This window comes from Octopus sinensis, linkage group LG13 (genome assembly GCF_006345805.1).
Source record: "Octopus sinensis linkage group LG13, ASM634580v1, whole genome shotgun sequence".
Lineage (NCBI taxonomy): Eukaryota > Metazoa > Mollusca > Cephalopoda > Octopoda > Octopodidae > Octopus > Octopus sinensis.
This window is the reverse complement of record NC_043009.1, coordinates 62,846,831-62,869,351: the sequence shown is the minus strand read 5'-3', so window position 1 is coordinate 62,869,351 and position 22,521 is coordinate 62,846,831. Positions and strand designations below refer to the sequence as shown.

At 39.8% G+C, this 22,521-nt stretch overlaps 1 protein-coding gene across 2 annotated transcripts; it reads right to left on the bottom strand.

Annotated features, from left to right (window-relative positions):
- Positions 1 to 1,025: 1,025 nt before the first annotated feature.
- LOC115218535 (glutamyl-tRNA(Gln) amidotransferase subunit B, mitochondrial) lies at positions 1,026 to 18,571 on the bottom strand. Of its 2 annotated transcripts, XM_029788410.2 has the most exons (12): positions 18,325 to 18,554; positions 16,390 to 16,543; positions 14,532 to 14,645; positions 12,550 to 12,748; positions 11,441 to 11,563; positions 11,232 to 11,345; positions 8,742 to 8,826; positions 7,336 to 7,567; positions 6,437 to 6,579; positions 4,230 to 4,308; positions 1,369 to 1,503; positions 1,026 to 1,209 (listed from the first exon to the last, which is right to left on the bottom strand). In XM_029788410.2, the coding sequence occupies exons 1-12, from the start codon at positions 18,408 to 18,410 to the stop codon at positions 1,084 to 1,086; spliced, it is 1,590 nt and encodes a 529-aa protein (XP_029644270.1). In that variant the 5' UTR covers positions 18,411 to 18,554; the 3' UTR covers positions 1,026 to 1,083. The 2 variants fall into 2 exon arrangements, with proteins under 2 accessions (XP_029644270.1, XP_036364352.1); XM_036508459.1 differs by lacking the exons at positions 1,026 to 1,209; positions 1,369 to 1,503 and adding an exon at positions 3,914 to 3,933 and having other exon boundaries at positions 4,124 to 4,308; positions 18,325 to 18,571.
- Between the last annotated feature and the right edge of the window lie 3,950 nt (positions 18,572 to 22,521).

The window sequence follows — 22,521 nt, the reverse complement described above, 5'->3', positions numbered from 1 at the left end:
TCATTTTCTTGTCCTTGTTCATTTATAATTGTCAGTAATTCTTGTTTTTCAAATAAGTTTTCTTCATCCTCCTCGCCATCATTTCTGTTTTGTATTGATCAACACTTAGATATTGAAATAAAAACACATTTCTAAGTATGCAGTTACTTCATTTTTATTATTAACTTGTCTAGAATGATCTCATAACTGGTTTTGTTTGGAATTTTAACACTGAATGAGGTGACAGATTTAAAAAGAAAAAAAGTATATATGTTTGTGAGACAATAATCTTCAAATTTTCTTGCTTGCTACATCTCTTTACACATCAAAAGGTAAGTTGGAAAATATAGAAAACAACTTCATTTTTTCTTTCTTTTTCTTCCAAATTTGTCTCCTACAAAGGTTTACATTCAGCAGTGAACTGTGAAAGCTCTCAATGTGTCCAATTGACTGAACACGTTGGTGATCAATCATAATCATCATTTAACACCTGCTTTTCCATGCTTGCATTGGTTGGATGGAATTTGTCGAGGCAAATTTTTTATGGTCAGGTGTCTTTCATGTTGCCAACTCTCACCTGTTTCCAATTAAGGGATGTTTTTGGACATTTTCACAGAAGCTTGGAAACCAAGAACACTGCTTGTATGAGAAGGATACTGGTTTACAACAGTTATACGATATTAAGACAAGGGGAACACCACCTCACACAAATATCATCCTTTAATGTCAATTTTCCATGCTGGCGTGATCATCGCCAGGGTCTGACTGGCTCCCGTGCCAGTGGCACGTAAAAGGCACCATTTGAATGTGGCCGATATTAGTACTGCCCGACTAGCCCTCATGCCAGTGGCATGTAAAAGCACCCACTACACTCTCAGAGTGGTTGGCATTAGGAAGGGCATCCAGCTGTAGGAATTTTGCCAGATCAGAGTGGAGACTGGTGCAGCCTTCTGGCTCGCTGGCTCTCAGTCAAACCATCCAACCCATACCAGCATGGAAAGTGGATGTTAAAAGATGATGACGATAATGACAACACAACTACATAATTAAAAATCAATGTTTAATTAGATAATAAAATAAAAAACCACATTTGAAACTTCTAAATTACTCCAGTAGTTTCTTGAGAATATTATTTACTAAAACGGGGTCAGCTCGTTGCCCTGTCTTCTTGATGACTTCACCTATAAGGGAATTGATTGCTTTCGTTTTCCCTTTCTTATATTTTTTGACCTGCAAGAAATAAATCATACCATTTTTAGATAACCAGAAATACAAATACATTTTATTTTAATATTCACAGAATATTGTTACGGCCAATATTGCACACACGAATACACAGTAATCTGCTTTTACAATTTTGACTCAGAGGATGAAAATAAATTCACTTACAGCCTTGGCGTTGTTTTCTATTACTTCTGAGCAGGTTTTTTCTAAATATTCAACATTCTGTATTTGGTTCCAATTTCTGGATTGTACTATAGAACTGGGAGTTTGCGAAGGATCTTCAAACAGTAAAAGCAATACCTGTAATGTAAAAAGGGCAATAGAATTTTAAATGTCCCTTTCTTGTTCTTCAAAGAAAAGGTAATGTGGTATTATGTAAATAACTGGAGAATTAAAGAGTTATATTGTAAGCTGTTTAGCTCATTATATGAATTTTCTTCAATTGCTATTATTTCTGAGGTGTAGTTATAGGCTCATTGGACAAGGATGTTTGGTGCTGCCAATATCTATATAGGGGGGCAAAGGTTCCAGTCTTTAGGTCTCTGTCCTACTCTATAGTTATGAGACTCAGACACTGCTCAGGGCCCTTAGGAGTTCCCTGAAATCTTTTGATACCAGGATGCTTCACAAGATTATGGGACACTATTGGTTGGATTCCATTCCTTGGTGGAATTTGAACTCAGAACGTAACGGCAGATGAAATACCGTTAAGCATTTCGCCCAGCATACCAACAATTCTGGCAGCTTGTCACCTTAACACTTCTGTATATTAAGTGGAAGAAATAGCAAATCTTTGAAAGGCTGCATTCTTTCATTATTCATGACAGACGAGGTTACTGGACCATTGGTGCTTTGGATTAATCTTTGCTGACTCAGACCGTTATTTCTTAAGACTCCCGATTTTTACCATTCTAAAATCAGTTTCTTCACTCGTATTGACACTGAATTTCAGACCACAAAATTGTGGTCCTTGGCATTAGCACAGTTTTCAACTGTATCACAAGACTCTTCTGAATATTTTACCCTTGTTTGATCTATTGGCTCACATCTTTTGGAATGGAAATTTCCTGTCAAGTTGCTGCACTGACAAGATTTTTCGATCCCTCATCATTCAGTTATGTTTCCTATACACGTTTTTTTTTTACTTTGCTGCTGTTGCTTCTAACAATACTCATTCCTACATAGAATAACACCACCTTATGTGAGCCTCTATCTTGATCTAGGAATAATTAAATCACCCTCAATTGTATTTTACAGTCTAAAAAATAAAAGAGGAGCACATTGATCAATTCCATCCAAGATATATATATCATCATCATCGTTTAACGTCCGTTTTCCATGCTAGCATGGGTTGGACGGTTCAACTGGGGTCTGGTAAGCCATGGAAGCTGCAACAGGCTCCAGTCTGATCTGGCAGTGTTTCTACAGCTGGATGCCCTTCCTAACGCCAACCACTCCATGAGTGTAGTGGGTGCTTTTTATGTGCCACCTGCACAGGTGCCAGACGGGGCTGGCAAACGGCCACGATCGGATATATATATACTCTTTACTCATTTGACTGCGGCCATGCTGGAGCACCGCCTTTAGTCGAGCAAATTGACCCAGGGACTTATTCTTTGTAAGCCTAGTACTTATTCTATCGGTCCCTTTTGCCGAACTGCTAAGTGACAGTGACATAAACACACCAGCATCGGTTGTCAAACAATGCTAGGGAGACAAACACACACACACACATACATATACATATATACGATGGGCTTCTTTCAGTTTCTGTCTACCAAATCCACTGACACGGCTTTGGTCGGCCTGAAGCTATAGTAGAAGACACTTGCCCAAGGTGCCAGGCAGTGGGATTGAACCCGGAACCATGTGCTTGGTAAGCAAGCTACTTACCACGCAGCCACTCCTGTGCCTTATATGTCTATGTGTGTGTGTGTGTGTGTGTGTAACAAAAATAAAAGGAATTAATAAATCCAGCTACATCAAACAACCAGATGCCAATAAATTCGAATAGTAGTTCTCGTACGATAAGTAAATCCAAATATCAGTTTGAAGAATTTCACAAAATCCAGAGAATAAAACAAGAATGGAGAAAAATCACATCTCTATTTGATGATTACACTACACATCACCAATGATCGTTTCTATTGTGCCAGCATATTTGGATAGAAAAAAAAAGGGTACAAAATTTCAGTTATAGCATCGTCATTGTCATCACTAAACGTCTGCCTTCCCTGCTGGCATAAAAGATTGAATCCACTGTCTTTTAGTGCAAAGCCTACCTGGGGTTAAACAAAAATAACACCACCCTTTGATTTGTTCTGTTCATCTATGTGCAGCTAAGATAAGTGAACAGGCCCCTACTCTCCTTCAACAGCACCTCCCCACACATTAAAGGAACAGTCTAGACCAAGTGTTCTCAACCATTTTTTTTTTATCTATGGGCCTGTTTGGTTACCATTCTGTTCTAGTGGACCCCCTTAGCCGTTCGATGCCTAAAAACTGGTTTTATAGATGCTTCTTTCAAAATCCCTATTTTGTTTTTCACAGATCAACTTTGTGGAGGTCAAACATTAGAGAAAGAAACTTCACTGTTTTTTGAAATAAATGCATCCAAAGCAACATTTTCCTTAAAATACTATTGTGGTTCCCCAAGGGTCATGTGAGCCCTAGTTGTAAATGAACCACTGGTCTCAACAGTGCTTAACCCTAAAAATCCCTACAATTATTCATTATCGTTTAACGTCCGTTTTCCGCGCTAGCACGGGTTGGACGGTTTGACCGGGGTCTGGGAAGCCAGGGAAGTCTGGCATCGGCCACGATCGGTTGGTGCTTTTAACGTGCCACCGGCACGGAAGCCAGTCAAGGCGGAACTGGCATCAGCCACGTTCGGATGGTGTTTTTTATGTGCCACCGGCACGACTTGCAATATTCTTACAGTGATGATGATGATGAGTGAGAGAAAAAAATTCAAATAAAAGTAAGTCTGGAACTGAATGCCTCACTAGGAATGGAAGTGACTTTACCTCTTTTGCGGTTCCTCTGGAAATCTCACCCTGATCCAACATATCACAGATGTCTGCCAATGCCACAGCAGTTATACCACTTGGAAAGAGAGAAAATTTAGAAATAACAGCAATTTTGTTGTCATGTATTTCTAGCATCAAATGTTGCTAATTTAAAGTTAAGATATGCTTCATCAGATTATTTGAAAATTAAGAAACAGTTTTTGTGGACACTGAAAGTATGACATCATTATCATTGGAATCTTCCTCATCATCATTTTAATGTCCTCTTCTTTATGCTTGCATTATATTTCTTTATTACCCACAAGGGGCAAAACAGAGAGGACAGACAAACAGATTAAGTCGATTATATCGACCCCAGTGCATAACTGGTACTTATTTAATCGACACCGAAAGGCTGCAAGGCAAAGTCGACCTCGGCGGAATTTGAACTCAGAACATAACGGCAGACGAAATACGGCTACGCATTTCACCCGGGGTGCTAACGGTTCTGCCAGCTCGCCCCCTTCTTATGCTTGCATCAGTTGCATTGAATTCATTGAGCCAGATTCCTTTCCCATGGCTTGACTTGAATTTGCAACAACAAATGATTAAAATTTAAGATATGAATATGTAACGATCACAGAGTCATGGCAATCATTTAAAATAATAAAGCAAGAAGAATAAAAACCAACAGCCACAAATCCTCATCGCCATTGTTACAACATTCATTTTTCCATGCTTGCATGGGCCTCACAGTTTATTTGAGGCAAAGTTATTACAGCCGGATGCCTTTCCTGTCACCAACCCTCACCAGTTTCCAAGTAACGTAGATTTTTTTCCCCATAGCCTGACACATTCTTGCAGAATATTAGACCTGAAGGACCTCCACTTGTACGACAGTGACACCAGTTTACTACTGTCGTGTGATGTCAAAACGGAGATACTAACACACACACACACATGCAGAAATATATCTTTTATCTTTTGCTTGAGAAGAGCCGACAAGCCGTGTGATACCATAGCCCATGGCCTATGCCAGTGGGTGTAACCAGCCCACTTATGAGTACCCCTCATTCATTGGACAATGAACTTTGCTTGCAAAGACCTATTGAGGCAAGTGAAATCAAAATCGCTGACATGGCTGATGACAGTACCGCCTGATTGGCACCCATACCAGTAGAACATTAAAAGCACAACCGAGCATAATCTATGCCAGGGCCATGGATTGGTTCTCGTGCTGGTGGCACATGGAAAGTACTATTCAAGCGTGAACGTTGCCAGAGTCGCTTTACTGGCACATGTCCCGGTGGCACGTGAAAAACAAAATTCAAGCATGATCGTTGCCAGTGCCACCGGACTGGCTCCTGTGCAGGTAGCGTGTAAAAAACACCTTTTGAGTATCGTCATTGCCAGAACTACCTGACTGGCCCTTGTGCCAGTGTCACGTAAAAGCACCCACAACACTCTTGGAGTGGTTGGTGTTAAGAAGGGCATCTAGCTGTAGAAACTTTGCCAGATCAGATTGAATCTGGTGCTGCCTCTGACTCACCCATCCTCAGTCAAACCATCCAACCCATGCCAGCATGGAAAGCGGACGTTAAACAATGATGATGATTGTTTCAGTCATTAGACTCAGGCCATGCTGGGGCACCACCCTGAAGAATTTGTATTCAAGTGAATTGACCTCAGTACTTTTTTCCTTAAAGCCTGACACTTATTTATTGGTCTCTTTTCTTTCTCTCTCTCTCCCTCTGACTAGGAAACCATTTATCTCCTCTACAGCCAAGACACCTGTTTCTGGCCCTTTGTCACACTCAATGCCCCATCACCTGGCACAAGGCCACCTCTTCCAATGTCCCCTCCCCTCTCAAAGGATCTTTGCCTTGCGAGTTACTTGGTGACCCTGTCGGTGTTGTACCAGGTAAAAAGCATCCAGTCCACATTGTAAAGTGGTTGGCATTTGGAAGAGCATCCAGCTGTAAAAACCTTGCCAGTGCTGGTGTCATGTAAAAAGCTTTCAGTCCACTCTGCAGGGTTCTGGTGTTAGGAAGGGCTTCCAGCCATAGAAACCTTGCCAGAACAGAAACTGAAGCTCGGTGCAATCTTCTGGATAGCCAGCTCCTGTCAAACAGTCCAACCCATGCCAGCATGGAAAACAGATGTTAAATGGTGATGATGATGATTTAATAGAAGATAACATTATGAATGTTTAAAAGGTTACCAACCTTTGCTTCACCGTAGTATTAAGAGCATTGAGATATTGAAGAAACTCATTCATTAAAAAGTTGCAGATGATTTGAACCGATGACAAACGTCCTTTGCTGGCATTCACAGAATCTTCAAACAACTGTAGTAAACCATCTTCAAACTAGAATAAATAAATAAATAATGGAAAAGCTTAAGTTACAAACTGTTTTTTTTTTAAATATGTTAATTTTAATGCCTACATGTGTACAATATTGAATAGAAACTTAGTAATTCTCCCTCTTATCACTACTTTGCAAAGTATACTCGTTTACTCTTTGACTTGTTTCAGTCATTTGACTGCGGCCATGCTGGAGCACCGCCTTTAGTCAAGCAAATTGACCCCCCAGGACTTATTCTTTGTTAGCCTAGTACTTATTCTATCGGTCTCTTTTGCCGAACAGCTAAGTTACGGAGATGTAAACACACCAGCATCAGTTGTCAAGCGATGTTGGGGGGGACAAACACAAACACATAAACACACGCACATATATATATATATATATATATATATATTATATATATATATATACGACAGGCTTCTTTCAGTTTCCGTCTACCAAATCCACTCACAAGGCTTTGGTTGGCCTATGGTGAAGTTTATGCTTTAATAAGACCAAAACCAGTCCAGTGATGCACACACACACACATCCAATGGGCTTCTTTCAGTTGCCATCAATTGATATTATCTACACAGAAGACCATTTTGTTTTAAGCTTTAACATTTAAAGATAGATAGACAGAAAACTTTAACTTACGAATCTGTTTTAAATGTCATTTTATATTACATTAAATGAAGAACCGTGAATCCACAGGAAATTTGATTATTTCCATTTCAATAACAAATTAAATTTGAAACATGTTTTAATTGATAGCTCACCAAAAGTATATTGCTGACTTCAATTGATAAATTGTAATTTTTCTGTAGATGTTCTCGTTTTTTATTGGGTAGTTCTGGCATTTGTTCTCTGAGAGTGTCAATGTTAACGACTTCAGAATGTGCATCACAAGGAACAGTTGAATTGTCATAAACATGAACAGGAAGCAAATTTGGTTCTGGCATAAATCGATAATCTTGGAAACCTTCTTTGTCTCTCATAGATACCGTTTCTCTGGAATTATAGAAAAACATAAAGAGATCACGTTTTGCTTTTCCGTTCTTCTAAATATACCTGTGAAAATAGCAAATAAAATAGATTTCAGTAACGTTTTTTAAGTTGCACAAAAAATGAGTGTGAACATAAATTTGTTTATATTTTATATAATTATCTTACACTAATTGCAAGACAGAAGTAATCAATCTTTGATAAGTCTTTGAAGTCAAGTGAAACTAGTTGGTTCAATAGTAATTTTTAGCGGATAAAAGACTTGTCCAACCGTCTGTTTATCCATGCATCCATCCATACATACATATAGCTACATAGACAAACAGACAGACACACACACACTATGGCAAGTAAACCTTCAATATTCATCCATTCCAACTTACAAAAATTTTCGTCTTTTCTAAGTTTACTTTGAGTTCTCTTGATTCCAGGTTTTGCTTCTCATTGAAATCTTCAACATATTCTGCTCTATAAACGAAGTCTTCAGCATATAAAAATTACAGTCATCATCATCAGCAGCATTGTTTAATGTCCGCTTTCCATGCTAGCATGGGTTGGACGGTTTGACCGGGGTCTGGAAAGCCATGGAGACTGCACCAGGCTCCAGTCTGATCTGGCAGTGTTTCTACAGCTGGATGTCCTTCCTAATGCCAACCACTCTGTGAGTGTAGTGGGTGCTTTTTACGTGCCACCGGCACAGGGGCCAGGGGAGGCTGGCAAACGGCCACAATCAGTTGGTGCTTTTTACGTGTCACCGACACGGACGCCAGTCAGGCGGCACTGGCATCAGCCACATTCGGATGGTGCTTTTTACATGTCACCAGCATGGGTTTTAAATTTCGCTGTTATGACTTGGAGGATTATCATAAACAAGGCAAAGCTGAGGCCTGAGCTCTGATTAACTCCTGCCTGCATGCTAAATCCATTGCTGACACACCACTTTACATGGTTTGTATGGTCCTCACTTTACATGGCTTGTATGGTCCTCACAAGCCATTTATCTGCTCACAGTTTCCTCAGTTACAACCAGATTATAAATTGTGGAACTCTGAGCTCCTCCAGGTCAGCAGATTCTTGGTACTTTTGGCTTGCTCTTAGCTAAGTACTTCTCCTACAATTGTCCTGCAAAAGGAAGTGACAATAGAGAAAAAAATATTATTTTTGGCAAATCCTCACTCACCCAGTTTCAGAGTCGAACGAACGTGTTTCATTCTCGATTTCCTTTCCTTCATTTCTGTCGACAATTTGTCTTTCTATCTCGTAATCTTTGATATGAAAGAATTTTTGAAAGGTAAAAATAAAACAGACATTAGCTCTTTAGCATTTAAACTGGCCAAATCCAACCCAAAAATTTTATCTGATTTATGTTCAAACTAGCCGGATCTGGCCTCTCGCACCTACCCTACAATGTCGTTTTAAAACTAAACAGTCACATCATTGAAAGCTCAAAGCTATGAGATGATGCATGATTAATTCAAAACAATGGGAATAAATTAGGCGCAGGAGTGGCTGTGTGGTAAGTAGCTTCTTTACCAACCACATGGTTCCGGGTTCAGTCCCACTGCGTGGCACCTTGGGCAAGTGTCTTCTGCTATAGCCTCGGGCCGACCAAAGCCTTGTGAGTGGATTTGGTAGGCGGAAACTGAAAGAAGCCTGTCGTATATATGTATATGTACATATGTGTGTGTGTATGTTTGTCCCCCTAGCATTGCTTGACAACCGATGCTGGTGTGTTTATGTCCCCATCACTTAGCGGTTCGGCAAAAGAGACCGATAGAATAAGTACTGGGCTTACAAACAAATCGAGTTGCTCGATTAAAGGCAGTGCTCCAGCATGGCCGCAGTCAAATGACTGAAACAAGTAAAAGAGTAAAAGAGTAAATTAGCATTACATTTGACAGAATAACCTGGAGGCTAAAGGGTTAATAACTTGAAAATTTTAAAAACTAAGATATAGACACAGTGTGGTTAGGAAGCTTGCTTTTGCAACCATAAGATTTCAAGTTCAATCCCATTGCATGGTACTTGAGGCAAATGTCTTCTACTTTAGCCCTGGGCTGACCAATGCTTTGTAGACGGAAACTGTGAGGAAATCCGTATGTGTGTGTGTCTTTGTATCTGTATTTGTTGCCATCACTGCTGCTTGACAACTGGTGTTGGTTTGTTTACATCCCTGTAGCTTGGCAGTTTGGGCAAATGTGACCAACAGAAAAAGTAACAGTCTTAAAGAGAAAAATAAGGTGATGCCCCAGCATGGCCACAGTCCAATAGTTGAAACAAGTAAAAGATAAAAGATATGTTTTTCAAGGAATATTTATGGCCTTTAGACAATCCTATGCTAGCTCACAGTAGTAAACCTTCATTGACCCGGGCCTGGTGGTTAGAGCAGTGGACTCGCGGTCGAGGGATCGCGGGTTCAAATCTCAGACCAGGCGATGTGTGTGTTTATGAGCAAAACACCTCAGCTCCACGCAGCTCTGGCAGAAGGTAACGGCGAACTTCTGCTGACTCTTTCGCCACTAGGCATAGGAGTGGCTGTGTGGTAAGCAGCTTCCTTACGAACCACATGGTTCCAGGTTCAGTCCCACTCCATGGCACCTTAGGCAAGTGTCTTCTACTATAGCCTAAGGCTGACCATAGCCTTGTGTGTGTGTGTATATGTTTGTGTGTCTGTGTCCCATCCCCCCATCGCTTGACAACTGATGCTGGTGTGTTTACGTCCCCATAACTTAGCAGTTCTGCAAAATAGACTGATAGAATAAGTACTAGGCTTACAAAGAATAAGTCCTGGGGTCGATTTGCTCGACTAAAGGCAGTGCTCTAGTATGGCCACAGTCAAATGACCGAAACAAGTAAAAGAGTAAAAAAACCCTCTCAATATGTTGCTGGAATCAAGACTCGGAAAATCCGGAGATGTTTCATGCCACAACATCTTGTCACTTCTTTAATTAACTGTGTCTCTCCCCATTCATATTTTATTCATTGATATCGTAAAGATATCAAATAATACTGAACATAATTTAACTGCTTCCATAACTCTATCAAATACTTTGAGATGACATTTCTTCAGCAATAACATAAATAATTAATAATAACAAGACCAAAGCCTTGTAAGTGGAAACTGTAAGAAGCCCATTGTGTGTGAGTCTGTAATCACCACCATCATCATCATCATTTAACGTCCATTTTTCCATGCCTGCATGAGTCAGGCAGAATTTGTTGAGACAGATTAGAAAATCTGCAGTAGAAAGTGCTGGATGCTCTTCCTGTTGCTAACCCTCACCTGCTTCCAGGTAGGGTAATATTTCGCACAGCTGGAAAATATTTTTCGTGGTAGATTGGAAATAAACGACTTCACTAATATGAAGGTGATGTTCCTGTACAACCATAGGTATGGGTGTTTGTGTCTCCTTGTTTTGACAACATGGGATAGTTGTAAAGAAGTGCCAATGTCATACAAGCGGCATTCATTTCCAATCATCTGCAGGGACATGTCTGGCCATGGGAAAATATTACTTTGCTTGGAAATAGTCGATGGTTGGTGACTGGAAGGGCATCCAGCCTTAGAAAATCTTAATTAATTCTGTCTCATCTAAGCAAGCATAGAAAAGATGGATGGTAAAACAATGATGAAGAATAAAGTTAAATAAATAAAGCGAAAGTACTTTACCAATAGCTTTGGCCACATTCCTAATACTGTTGATGTTTTTTACTTCAGTGCGCACTCCATAGGGTTCACTCGGACGGTGGATGGAGATGTTAGCATCAACACGTAAAGAACCCTCTAAAGAGATGAGAAACAAATACAAATTGGTAATTAACAAACAGAACAAAAGTCAGGAGATTTAGATTAGTCAAAAGCCAAACTAATCCTTGTACCTGACATCTTGCCATTGCATGTTCCCAACGTCATCAAAAGCAACTGTAATTCTTTCAAAAAGGCAGCAGCTTCCTCTCCGTTCTTAAAATCTGGTTCTGTGACAATTTCCATAAGCCCCATTCCTGTTAACGAATTCCCCATAAAAAAAAATTGAATTAGTAATAAATCTCACAAAACAACAATAACAATGTAATAATATTGTTTCGATTTAACTGACATTATACCAGAGGTGGTAGTAGTGGCAGTGCTACTACCACCACCAACAAATTATTGACAGCTCTTTCCTAAACAAATTGAGACAGATGCCTGGGTGCTGAGAATGATTTGATATGGATCTTTTCTCAGCTAGGCATAAGCTGCACTTCCTGCTGCTGCTGAAGTATGCCTTGCATCTTTCTAATATTTTCCACTTTATGTTGTATTCTGTGGTACTTTCTTTCAACAACCATAGGTATTTGGCTGGAGGTGTGGCATTTTCTTTTTCTGGCATGTTAGGAGCAGTTACCATATTTTCTTCCATAACTGCCAACTCTGAAAAGCACAGGGTTACATATTCAGGCTGTTACCTAACATCCTTTTGAACCCCTAATGCCAAATCAATTGGTAAGATCAGCTGTGATGGATATATATAATACTGTACGCTTCAATTAATATATATCTAACAGTTTTTATTCCACTCACAAAGCTTTGGTCAGCCTGAGGCTATAGGAGAAGATACTTGCTCAAGGTGCCCTGTAGTGAGACTGAACCTGGAACCATGTGGATGGAAAACTCAATTTTTTAACAACACAACCATTCCTGCACCATCATCATCGTTTAACGTCCACCTTCCATGGGTGGGACGGTTTCACAAGAGCCAGCCAGGCAGAAGCCTGTACTAGACCTCTGTGTTTGTTTTGGCAGAATTCTTACAGCTGGATGCCCTCCCTAACACCAACCACTCAGCAGGGTGGACTTAGTGGGCATTTTATGTGGCACAAACACAGGCGAGGTCAGTTTTGGCAAGGTTTTTACAGCTGGATGCCCTTCCAAATACCAACCACTTGGACCACTGTGAACTGGGTGCTTTTAAGTGGCACCACACAATATAAAATGAATTTTGCCTTACCTGCTCGATTTAAATCAATTAAAGTAGTTCTATCTGTATAATCATGCAAGCTTTTTCCACTGTCAACTTCCAACTGAATCTGAGTGATTCTAGCCTCTTTTTCAACATGTCCTTTGTCTTTCGAATGCCCTGGAACATAATATTTGAGCTTACCACCTTGAGCTAATGGTTTGAAATACTGTGTGATTTGATACCCAGCCTGGAAGACAAAGGAAAGAAATTATAAGGAGAGCAGAAGATGGAGGTCTGACATCTAACCTTACTTCACAATGAACCATATCCTTCAAAAACTAGCAATTTTTTCAGAAAAACCTACACAACTTAAACCAGAATAAAAAAAAAACAAAAAAAAACAGTAAACCTATAAGCAATGCACACAAATAAAAGGTATAAGTATACCAAAGAAATTGTCCTTCCATCAGACATCAAGACAACTGAACACACTAGCAAGAAAACTGCCATACAGTGATTTGTGCCAATAGAAATAACAGCCAAATCTTCCTCAAATGTTTTTAAGAAATTTTGCTGTAGGAAAATTTGCAACAAAAAAATTCCCCACCCCCCAAAATTAGTTGTTTTCTTAAAATGGCAACTTCATCAACTAACCAGTCAATTAGTGAAAAGTAATTTCTTTAAAATGAGTTATCTAGTTTACAGTCTGCGTATGTGCCTCCTTTATGGCAAAATTTCTTATGGTGAAAATATTTATTGCAAATTTTCTGGACACACCCTCAGATCATACCGCACCACTGAATAATGTAATCCTAGCTACATTGTGCCTGAACAAAAAGATGGAGATGGTCATGGATGGAGATGGTCATGGCTGGAAGGCCTTTTAATCAAAAGTATACTCAATCAGGACTAATCTACAGCTTCCTCATTTTATCAAAGTCTCTGAAACTGAAGAAAAAACTGAGTCATTTAAGTGAAGGACAAAATGTCATGTACTCAGAGTTTAAGTCCCTTGTAGTCAAAACCTGTTGAAGTCATCTTTGTCTTTCATCTCACTGGGGTTCCTAAAGAGGTAGTGCCAGTCCAGGCTGAAGGATAGGCAGAATTGTTAGAGTATTGGATAAGCAATACTTTGAGATATTTATTCAGAGACCATGGGTGGCGAATTTCACCAGTCGCTTGGTTTAAACACTGCCATCTGCACCTTTCAATTCCTGGACCTGGGAGAAATATACATGGCAGAGAAGCCAGAAAACTGGCCCTGTGCTCCTTCAGGGGTAATGTTGATTAACCATGTAAATAGAGCAAGAGTTTAACAAATTGGAAAATGGAAAAAGAAAAGCATCTACTCCTTTACTCTTTTACTTGTTTCAGTCATTTGACTGTGGCCATGCTGGAGCACCACTTTTTAGTCGAGCAAATCAACCCCAGGACTTATTCTTTGTAAGCCTAGTACTTATTCTATCGGTCTCTGTTGCCAAACCACTAAGTTACAGGGATGTAAACATACCAGCATTGGTTGTCAAGCGATGTTGGGGGGACAGAGACACACAAACATACACACACACACACACACACACACACACACACACACACACACACACACATACATACATACATACATATATATATATATATATATATATACATACATATATACGATGGGCTTCTTTCAGTTTCCGTCTACCAAATCCACTCACAAGGCTATAGTCGGCCCGAGGCTATAGTAGAAGACACTTGCCTAAGGTGCCATGCAGTGAGACTGAACCTGAACCATGTGGTTGGTAATCAAGCTACTTACCACACAGCCACTCCTACGCCTAGCTATAAAACATTCACATTATTGACAGAACATCTGTTTTCCTCTGCTGACATGAGTTGTTCATGTCCGCAAAACATTCTTTTTGATCCCATATCACCCAACATTTTGAGAACTTAACCTCACCCCTTCTTTCTCATATGGTCAGTTAAGGGCCTTAACTTCATTGCACTGCACAGTATTGTATTATAAAAAATACGGTCATACTTACGGGCAAATCAGCGTAAAAATAATGTTTCCTATCAAACAATGACACCTTGTTGATGTTACAACCAAGAGCCAGACTTGTAAGTACGCCAGCTTCCAAGCATCTTTTATTTAATACCTGAAATCAAAGAATGTTTAGAAATAACATCTTCAACAATACTTAACATCATCATCATCATCATCATTTAATGTCTGTTGTCCATGCTGGTATGGGTTGGACAGTTTGACTGGGCTGGCATGCTGGAAGGCTGCACCAGGCTCCAGGTAAAAAGAAATCCCTAATTATTAGGGGGTGATTATAAACAACTGTTAACAAAATTTCCTGAGAAATTACAACCCATTATCTGTACACAGCAAATAGGGTTTTTTTTGTTCCTTCTCGAGCCATACCTGGCTTATGAGGGCCAGTTTCCCGGTTTCCTTGGTGTATAGGTCCTCACCTGGACAGGATGCCGGTCTGTCACAGGTGAGCTGCAAGATGCAGGAGAAAAGAGTGAGAGAAAGTTGTGGAGGAAGAGTCAACAGAAGTTCGCCATTACCTTCTGCCGGAGCCGCGTGGAGCTTAGGTGTTTCACTCATAAACACACACATTGCCTGGTCTGAGATTCAAACCCACGAGTCCGCTGCTCTAACCACTAGGCCATGTGCCTCCACAGCAAATAGGGTGAATATTACTAATAGAATAGTTATGGAAACAAGATTACAGCATTATTACAAGTACTCATTTGTGAGAAAATGATAAAATTATGATCAGTTTGAACATAAAACAAGTAGAATATTTGGGGCCAGGTATGGCCAGTTCAAATGCTGAAGGGTTAAGAGATTACTTATGATTTAAAGAGTCTAACAACAATACAATACTACAAGCTTTGGTAGTAAAACAATTACATTTTCATCATATCATCATCATCATCAAGTGTTTTAAATCCAGGTTTTGTCCCCATTAATGGGGGTGGCTGGATTTACCTCAATGCTATAGCAACTGCCCTCACACCATCTTGTCCAGTTTTGGGCATCCTCCTTTTACATACCAACCCTCCCAATCTCTTCCTCCACCTGTCCTCTATACATTTTCCTTGGTCTACCTCGCTTTCATGCTCCATTTGCCTCAAACGCAATCACCCTCCTCAGAACATGCTCTCCATCCCTCCTCAACACATACCCATACAACCTCACAGCCATTCACCCTTGCCAACCTTTCCACCGATTCCACCAACCCCCATCAAATCCTCAGTCACTTCTTATCAAACAGCTTCACCCCTCACATTTCTCTCACCATTGCTCTCTCAGTCCTTCTCATAATTACCATCTCTCTCTCCCTCAGACACCATGTCTCACTCCCATATAGCATTGCAGCTCTCACACAACTCTTACAGACCCTTCCTTTCATCTTTAACGAGAACTTTCTCCCCTATAACAATGCTCCACATTCCCTGAACTTCACCCAGCTAAGTCTCCCTCTTGCTGTTGTTGTTGTTGTTGTTAAGCAACAAGACGGGTAAGGGTGATTAGTTGATGGTCTAGGGCTTAGGGGTGGGAGACCCCAGACCTTGAAAAAAAAAAACTTTGTTCGTCTTGAAATTGAGGGCTCTTTGTTGACGCCTGACACCACTGGGAGGTGGCCCTCGAAGTCACTGGAAATGGAGATCTCCAGGTTCAAATTCTTGAATGACTCTCACTCTTGTTGTCACAGCTGCTTCACATCCACCACTTACACATCCACAGGTAAATAATTATCACACACCACAGGTAAATAGCTTCTCCTTTTCCTACAGTTGAAAAGGTTAAATTCTATGAAACTTAACATCAATTCCATTTTAAAACAATAAAGAAACTCATGGAGATTTTAAGACACAACTTACAGGTAAAGTTCCAGGAAGGGCAGCATCAAAAAACGAAACTTGTGTGTTAGTTGGAGCACCGTATGTAGTGGCAGAACCTGAAAACATTTTGCTTTCTGACAGAATCTGAGCATGGATTTCTAAGCCAATAACACCACACCATTCTTTGTAGTCACTACAATAAATAAATATAAGAATTATTATTATCATTCAGGCAGCAAACTGGTGGAATTGTTCAAGATCCAGACAAAATGCTTAGCACCATTTCATCGCATTACCTTTGAAATGCAGGAAGTGAGGGTACCATGAAGTTTGGGAGGGTCAGAAAGGTTGCTCTCCAGGGTAGAGGACCACTACAGCATGTTTTCCATGCATCTACTATAATAATACTCTTGTGTTTTTCTCCGCCACAATATATGAATGACTTATTTATATCGCTTTACTCGTTATTTCTCATTTAATTTTTGGATCTTTTCAGTTTGACTGGCAGTTTTTTTTAATAATTTCCACGTAACTAAACACTTTTAAACTTCGTATAATGTGTTTATAAAACATCTTTTTCTCTTGGCTTTATTGAGAAAATTCTATGGTTTGTAAGATCTCTGTTTTTTTTTTCTTCAATTTCTGCAATTTCAACCAATCAATGACGTCTATTGAGGTGAAAACATTCTGTGACGTATGAATATGTCCCTCATTTAAGAAACAGATTGGGTTTATTTACATTTGTGAAGAAAAAAAGATACCCTTCCTCCCCACCCCTAACCCTAAACCCTAAAATAGACTGAAATGCAGTAGATCGATACTAGGGTCATAATTATGGGCGACAATTTCATATGACACCGCTAGAAAAAACTGCCGTTCAAACCGAAAAGATCCAAATATTTAATGTATTGTAGAAGAATAACCAGTTTATTGCTGATAAATTTTAGCAACAGAATCTTATATGGAACCCTAAGGGCCATTTAGACCCCGTTTGAGAATCACTGAGAACTATCTGAAAGGCATTTGTAGAACACTGAATTAAAAAAATACCCATTTTTTTCCCTCTAAAAGTTACGAGGAAACAATATCGAAGGAGCACACCTGAGTAGGGTATACCTTTACCAATGTAATTTGTCCTTACATTTTTTTAAGACGGTTATGATACGATTTGAAAAGAGATTTCGTTGCCATTTCGTAGAAAAATGCCCTAAAACTATTGCACACAAACGAAACTATAATAGAAGAAATTGAGCAGAATCTAGGTGATTAAGTACGGTGATACTGGGTTTATAATCTTGCCAGTGTGTTTAGTTACTCAAAGTAAACAAAATTCAATCCTTCTTGTTCGCAGTTCTATATCTAAAAGATGAAGAATTATGTACATTATTTATATTTGACGGATATTTGTCCTCCTCTTGCTGGTTGTTAACACATTTCGGCTGATAAACCCTCCAGCCTTCATCAGGTGTCTTGGGGGAAATTTCGAACCTGGGTTCTCATTCCTAAAGTATTTTTGGATGTTCGCATCTCAGAGCATTCAATATATGGACATTTGAACAATGAGACGAAAGGTCTACTGCGGCCAAGAACTCACGTAATTCGCAGTTTTCTTTCAAATAATTGTTATGTCTACATCAACAATTTATTTAAATGTATTCGTTTTTAGATGATATTTAGGAAACAATAATAGCAACAGATAAAGACAACGAGGTGGCACTCAACTTGCTAGAAATAACAGTTAACTCCTCTCAAATCACACCTTGCCCTCTAAAAAAACCCAGGAAGGTGATACTGAATAATGCAATCCTAAATAAACAATATTGGAAACAAGATGGATGGGTCATGGCCGGAATCCCTTTGAATGTCAGACCAAAGGGATCTGGCCTGGGGCTAAACAGCAAGTTTGATAGTGAACATTTTACGAGTGAAATAATCAATTAAATGAAACATAAAATGAGAAATGTTTTGCTTTACCGTTGTAGTTGAGTTGATAAAGTTCGGATTTGTTTTAAACGGGGAATAAAAACTCGATTCAAGGACAAAATGCTATAAGTCGCCATTGTTATCGACTTGTATGAGAAGTAATTAGTTTTTACATCACAAAGATAACAATATACTTTTCCCTTTCAATTAAACCTCAAATTCTTGTCAATTACACGGCGTTAATTGGCAAGAGGAAATATTATCGGCTTTAAACATGTCTGGGTTGTCTGCCCTTAATATACAGAGCACTTGTCACCTATCGACAAGTCTCTCTGAAAGTAGAGCCTACTGGAAGCTTATGTATTTACTAGGCGGATTGGTAAACTATTTGTCGATAATATATATGTTAGGTATTACTTGAGAAAAGTGGTCCCGGGTGCGCGCACTCGCGCATCCGAGCTAGCTAGTCGATCCTACAACGACTACTTAGTAAAGTAAATAAAACACAAAAGCACAAAGTAAGGATCGACTAGTCACGACTAGCCAGTGCGGATGCGCGCACCGGGACCACCCTTCTTAAGTAGTACCCAGTTAACTAGCTATGTGTGTATGTGCATGTGGTGTAAATACTGGCATTGGCTATGGGGTCGAGAAATTTGTTTCCCAACCACGTACTTTCTGGTCTACAACAGCCCTAAACCGACCAAAGCCTTGTGAGTGGATTTGGTAGATGGGAACTGAAAGAAGCTCACTATATAAATGTATAATAATTAGAAAAGCAGGCTAGCTACAAAACTGTAATTATTTATACTCATCATCGTGATCTTTATCAGTTGTTTTAAAGCCAACTGAAAGAAGACGTCGAAAGAAAGTTGTGACAACATAAAATAGATTGTGCTTATTAACTGGTTGAAATCCTTCATCCTCAGCCGAAAGGAGGTAGTTACAGTTCTAGGACAGCACTCTACACCATATGAGATGTCATCGGGTGTACCACAGGGATCTGTCCTGGGTCCCCTCTTGTTTGTGGCATACATTAACGACATAGATGCCAATTTAAGGAATGCCACAGTATTGAAATATGCAGACGACATCAAGCTGTACCTTGAAATCAAGAGGACAGATCCTGATGTCTACAACTCTTTCCTGCAATCAGACCTAGACACAATGCAGCAATGGATCACAGACTGGCAACTGAAACTGGCTGTGGACAAGTGTACCACCATGCATTTTGGGAGAAAAAACCCTGCGTTCACATACTCCCTCCACAACACTGATATCAAGAAATCCTCTTGCGAGCGTGACCTAGGCATCACTGTCAGCAGTGATTTGCGTTGGTCAAAGCATATCTCTAAGATTGTCAGGAAGGCCGAGGGGGTCTTGGCATCACTCAGCAGGTCTTTTGTTAGCCGCTCTCCAGCCATCTATTTAAAACTGTATACAGCTATGGTACGACCACACTTGGAATTCGCATCATCAGTTTGGAACCCCTATCTTGCACAGAACATTGACCTCCTGGAATCTGTCCAGAGACGTGCAACCAAACGCATACCCTCCATCAGACACCTACCATATTCTGAGCGCCTTGTTTCCCTGGGCATGGATTCACTGAAGCTCCGGCGTTTGGCGACGGACTTGGTAAACACCCACAAAGTTATCAACCACCTCACCAACAACAACACTGAACACCTTTTTGATCTCCATGTGTCTAACACACGTGGACATGCCTACAAAGTCAGAAAACAATACAGCTCCCATGACTTTCGGAAACATTTTTTCACGCTCAGGGTTGCTGAAGCGTGGAATAAACTGCCTGCATCAGTTGTTGACTGCCATGACACTGCATCCTTTAAGGCCCTCATGCTTTCCGAAATCCGTCGAAACTACACCTGATTATATATACACTTTAGATGAGTTGTAGTGCACCTGAGCACTGTACACAATTATTATTGTTATTATTATTTTATTTTTAATAGGATACTGTCAGCGCCTTTAGACAATAACAGTGCTATCAGTTTACGACAGCTGTTTCTTTATCAAAGTACTCATGTTCCGATATTTTTCTCTAAAAGGCTTAGAAAAAGTATCTGCATTAAAATCTACATTGTTATTAGCTTGGTATTTTTTACACTTACTTTTCAAAAATGTTTATTTGTCACTCTGAATTTTCTGGAAATATATTTATTATAACATAAGAAATTGTTATACTGATAGGTAGGGCCCAGCAACAAAATTTGCCCAGTGGGTGCAAACCCAGGTCCAAATTTTTTTATGCAAAATGTGGATATTTTTTCAATGTTAACATTAAAACAGGGAAATGACACATTGAACAGGGGAATAACACTGGCAGTTTTTCCGTGCTCTGGAGTGGCACAGTTTTTAAGGCAGAATAGAAAAAAAGAAAGCTGGTGCAATAGAAAGAACCCACTACATTTGAGAAGCAAGTAACACCATCAAGACCAGGAGAGGCAGAGCTGCGCTTATTTTTGAGGTGGCGTCGCAGCATTGTGGGTGTGAATCTCACAGATGTTAAGGAATTTGATGTCAGAGTTGGTGAAGATACATTGAGATTTTCAGCAGTAAAAATGCCAGCATATCATTCAACAATAAGCTCAGCGCATTCCTTGGGGTCATCAGTGATCTGACCTGTGTGGGGATTGTGAAGAGGACCAACTGGGGAGTGAGGTCTCTGTTTTGAATGCACATATTTCCAGAACACTTTGCTCTCAGGGTTAGTTGCTATACGTCGTTCAAACTCAAGCACTGCTTTTTTTGTCACTTGCTTGAGATAGTTGGATGATCTGTTGCATCTTCTTCTGTTCTATGCTGTCTGTATTTCTATTCAGCATCACAACGATCTTTCCTGGCAAGTCGAACTGCTGCAGTCGTCCAAATTGCACTGTTTTTATTTCTAGGGTATTTGCAAGGTACTGACACTTCACATGCAACCAAGATTGCACTGAGGATATTTTGAAAAACAGTATTGATGTCTCCTGAATCGTAAAATTCAAACCAGTTTGGGCATCGTGACTCCTTATGGTAACGGTTTCAGTCTGTTTTGTTCCAGTCAAAGCGAGTGGTTTGAAGGTGGTGGTAGTGCTTCTTGTTTCTGCCTATAAGAGACAAATTAGCAAGGATCATGGCATGATCGGAGTCACCTAGAATTTCCTTCATCGTAACGCTGATAATAGTTTCAGGAAAGGTGGTAAAGAGCAGATCCAAAGTGTTATTACCTCTTGTGGGGGAGGTGACTACTTGGGACCAGTTTGCATCCAGCACTACATCAAGAAAAAATCACCTGTGCTTTGTGGTCAACGAAAAGTTTTCCATTCAATTTCAGGGTAGTTGAGGTCACCAACAATGAAAATATAAGTGGCTGTTATATATATATAGAACATTTAGCATTGTAGGTGTTTTAACACCAGCACAAACTCCCTCACCAGGATATTACAACCTCTGACCCACAAAAATACTGTTTCCTATTTCCTAAATGTATCGTTGCTATAAAAGCCTCCACTCCTCTGAAAATAGTTTATTGTATACCACCTACACCCAAGCCTACCAAAAATATTAGTTTTTCTCCTCTACATATCATTCCAACTGTGTCATCTCTTCTCATTCCAAGTACAAACTTTGGGAAGTACACCTGCATGCGTTTCACCGAGAAAAAAAAAAAAAACCCTCGGATTCTTTTCGTGGAATCAAATACCCTGACCTCTTATTTTTGTTATGAAATAAACTTCTAAACCCAATCCTTCATTTACAGAGTTTCCCCATTTCAATGAAATTTTCTCCAACTGATTTTTTTCCTGAATCTGTTCACATAATAATACATGCCTCAGTTTACTTAGCTGTCAGGAATTTTTCAGAAAGTTACTTCAACTATAGTAACATCTTACCCATTTCTTGCAAGCTTATGCATGTCCTCACCAGTCATGGCCCATGTTTCACTATCATGTAGCATGGCTGTTCATACACATGCCTCATACAGTCTACATTTTACTCTGAGTGAGAAGCCCTTTGTCACCAGCAGAGGTAGCTCTCTGAACTTTGCCCAGGCTATTCTTAATCTAGCAGCTACACTTTCAGCGCACCCTCCCCTGCTACTGACCTTGTCACCTAGGTAATGGAAGCTATCAACTAACGATTTAATAAAATTAAAGCTATGGTAAGGGCTTCTGCAAAACGTAGATGTGGGTTCTGTACGTTTATGAACAACTGTTTAAAGGTTCCACAACAAAATAACCT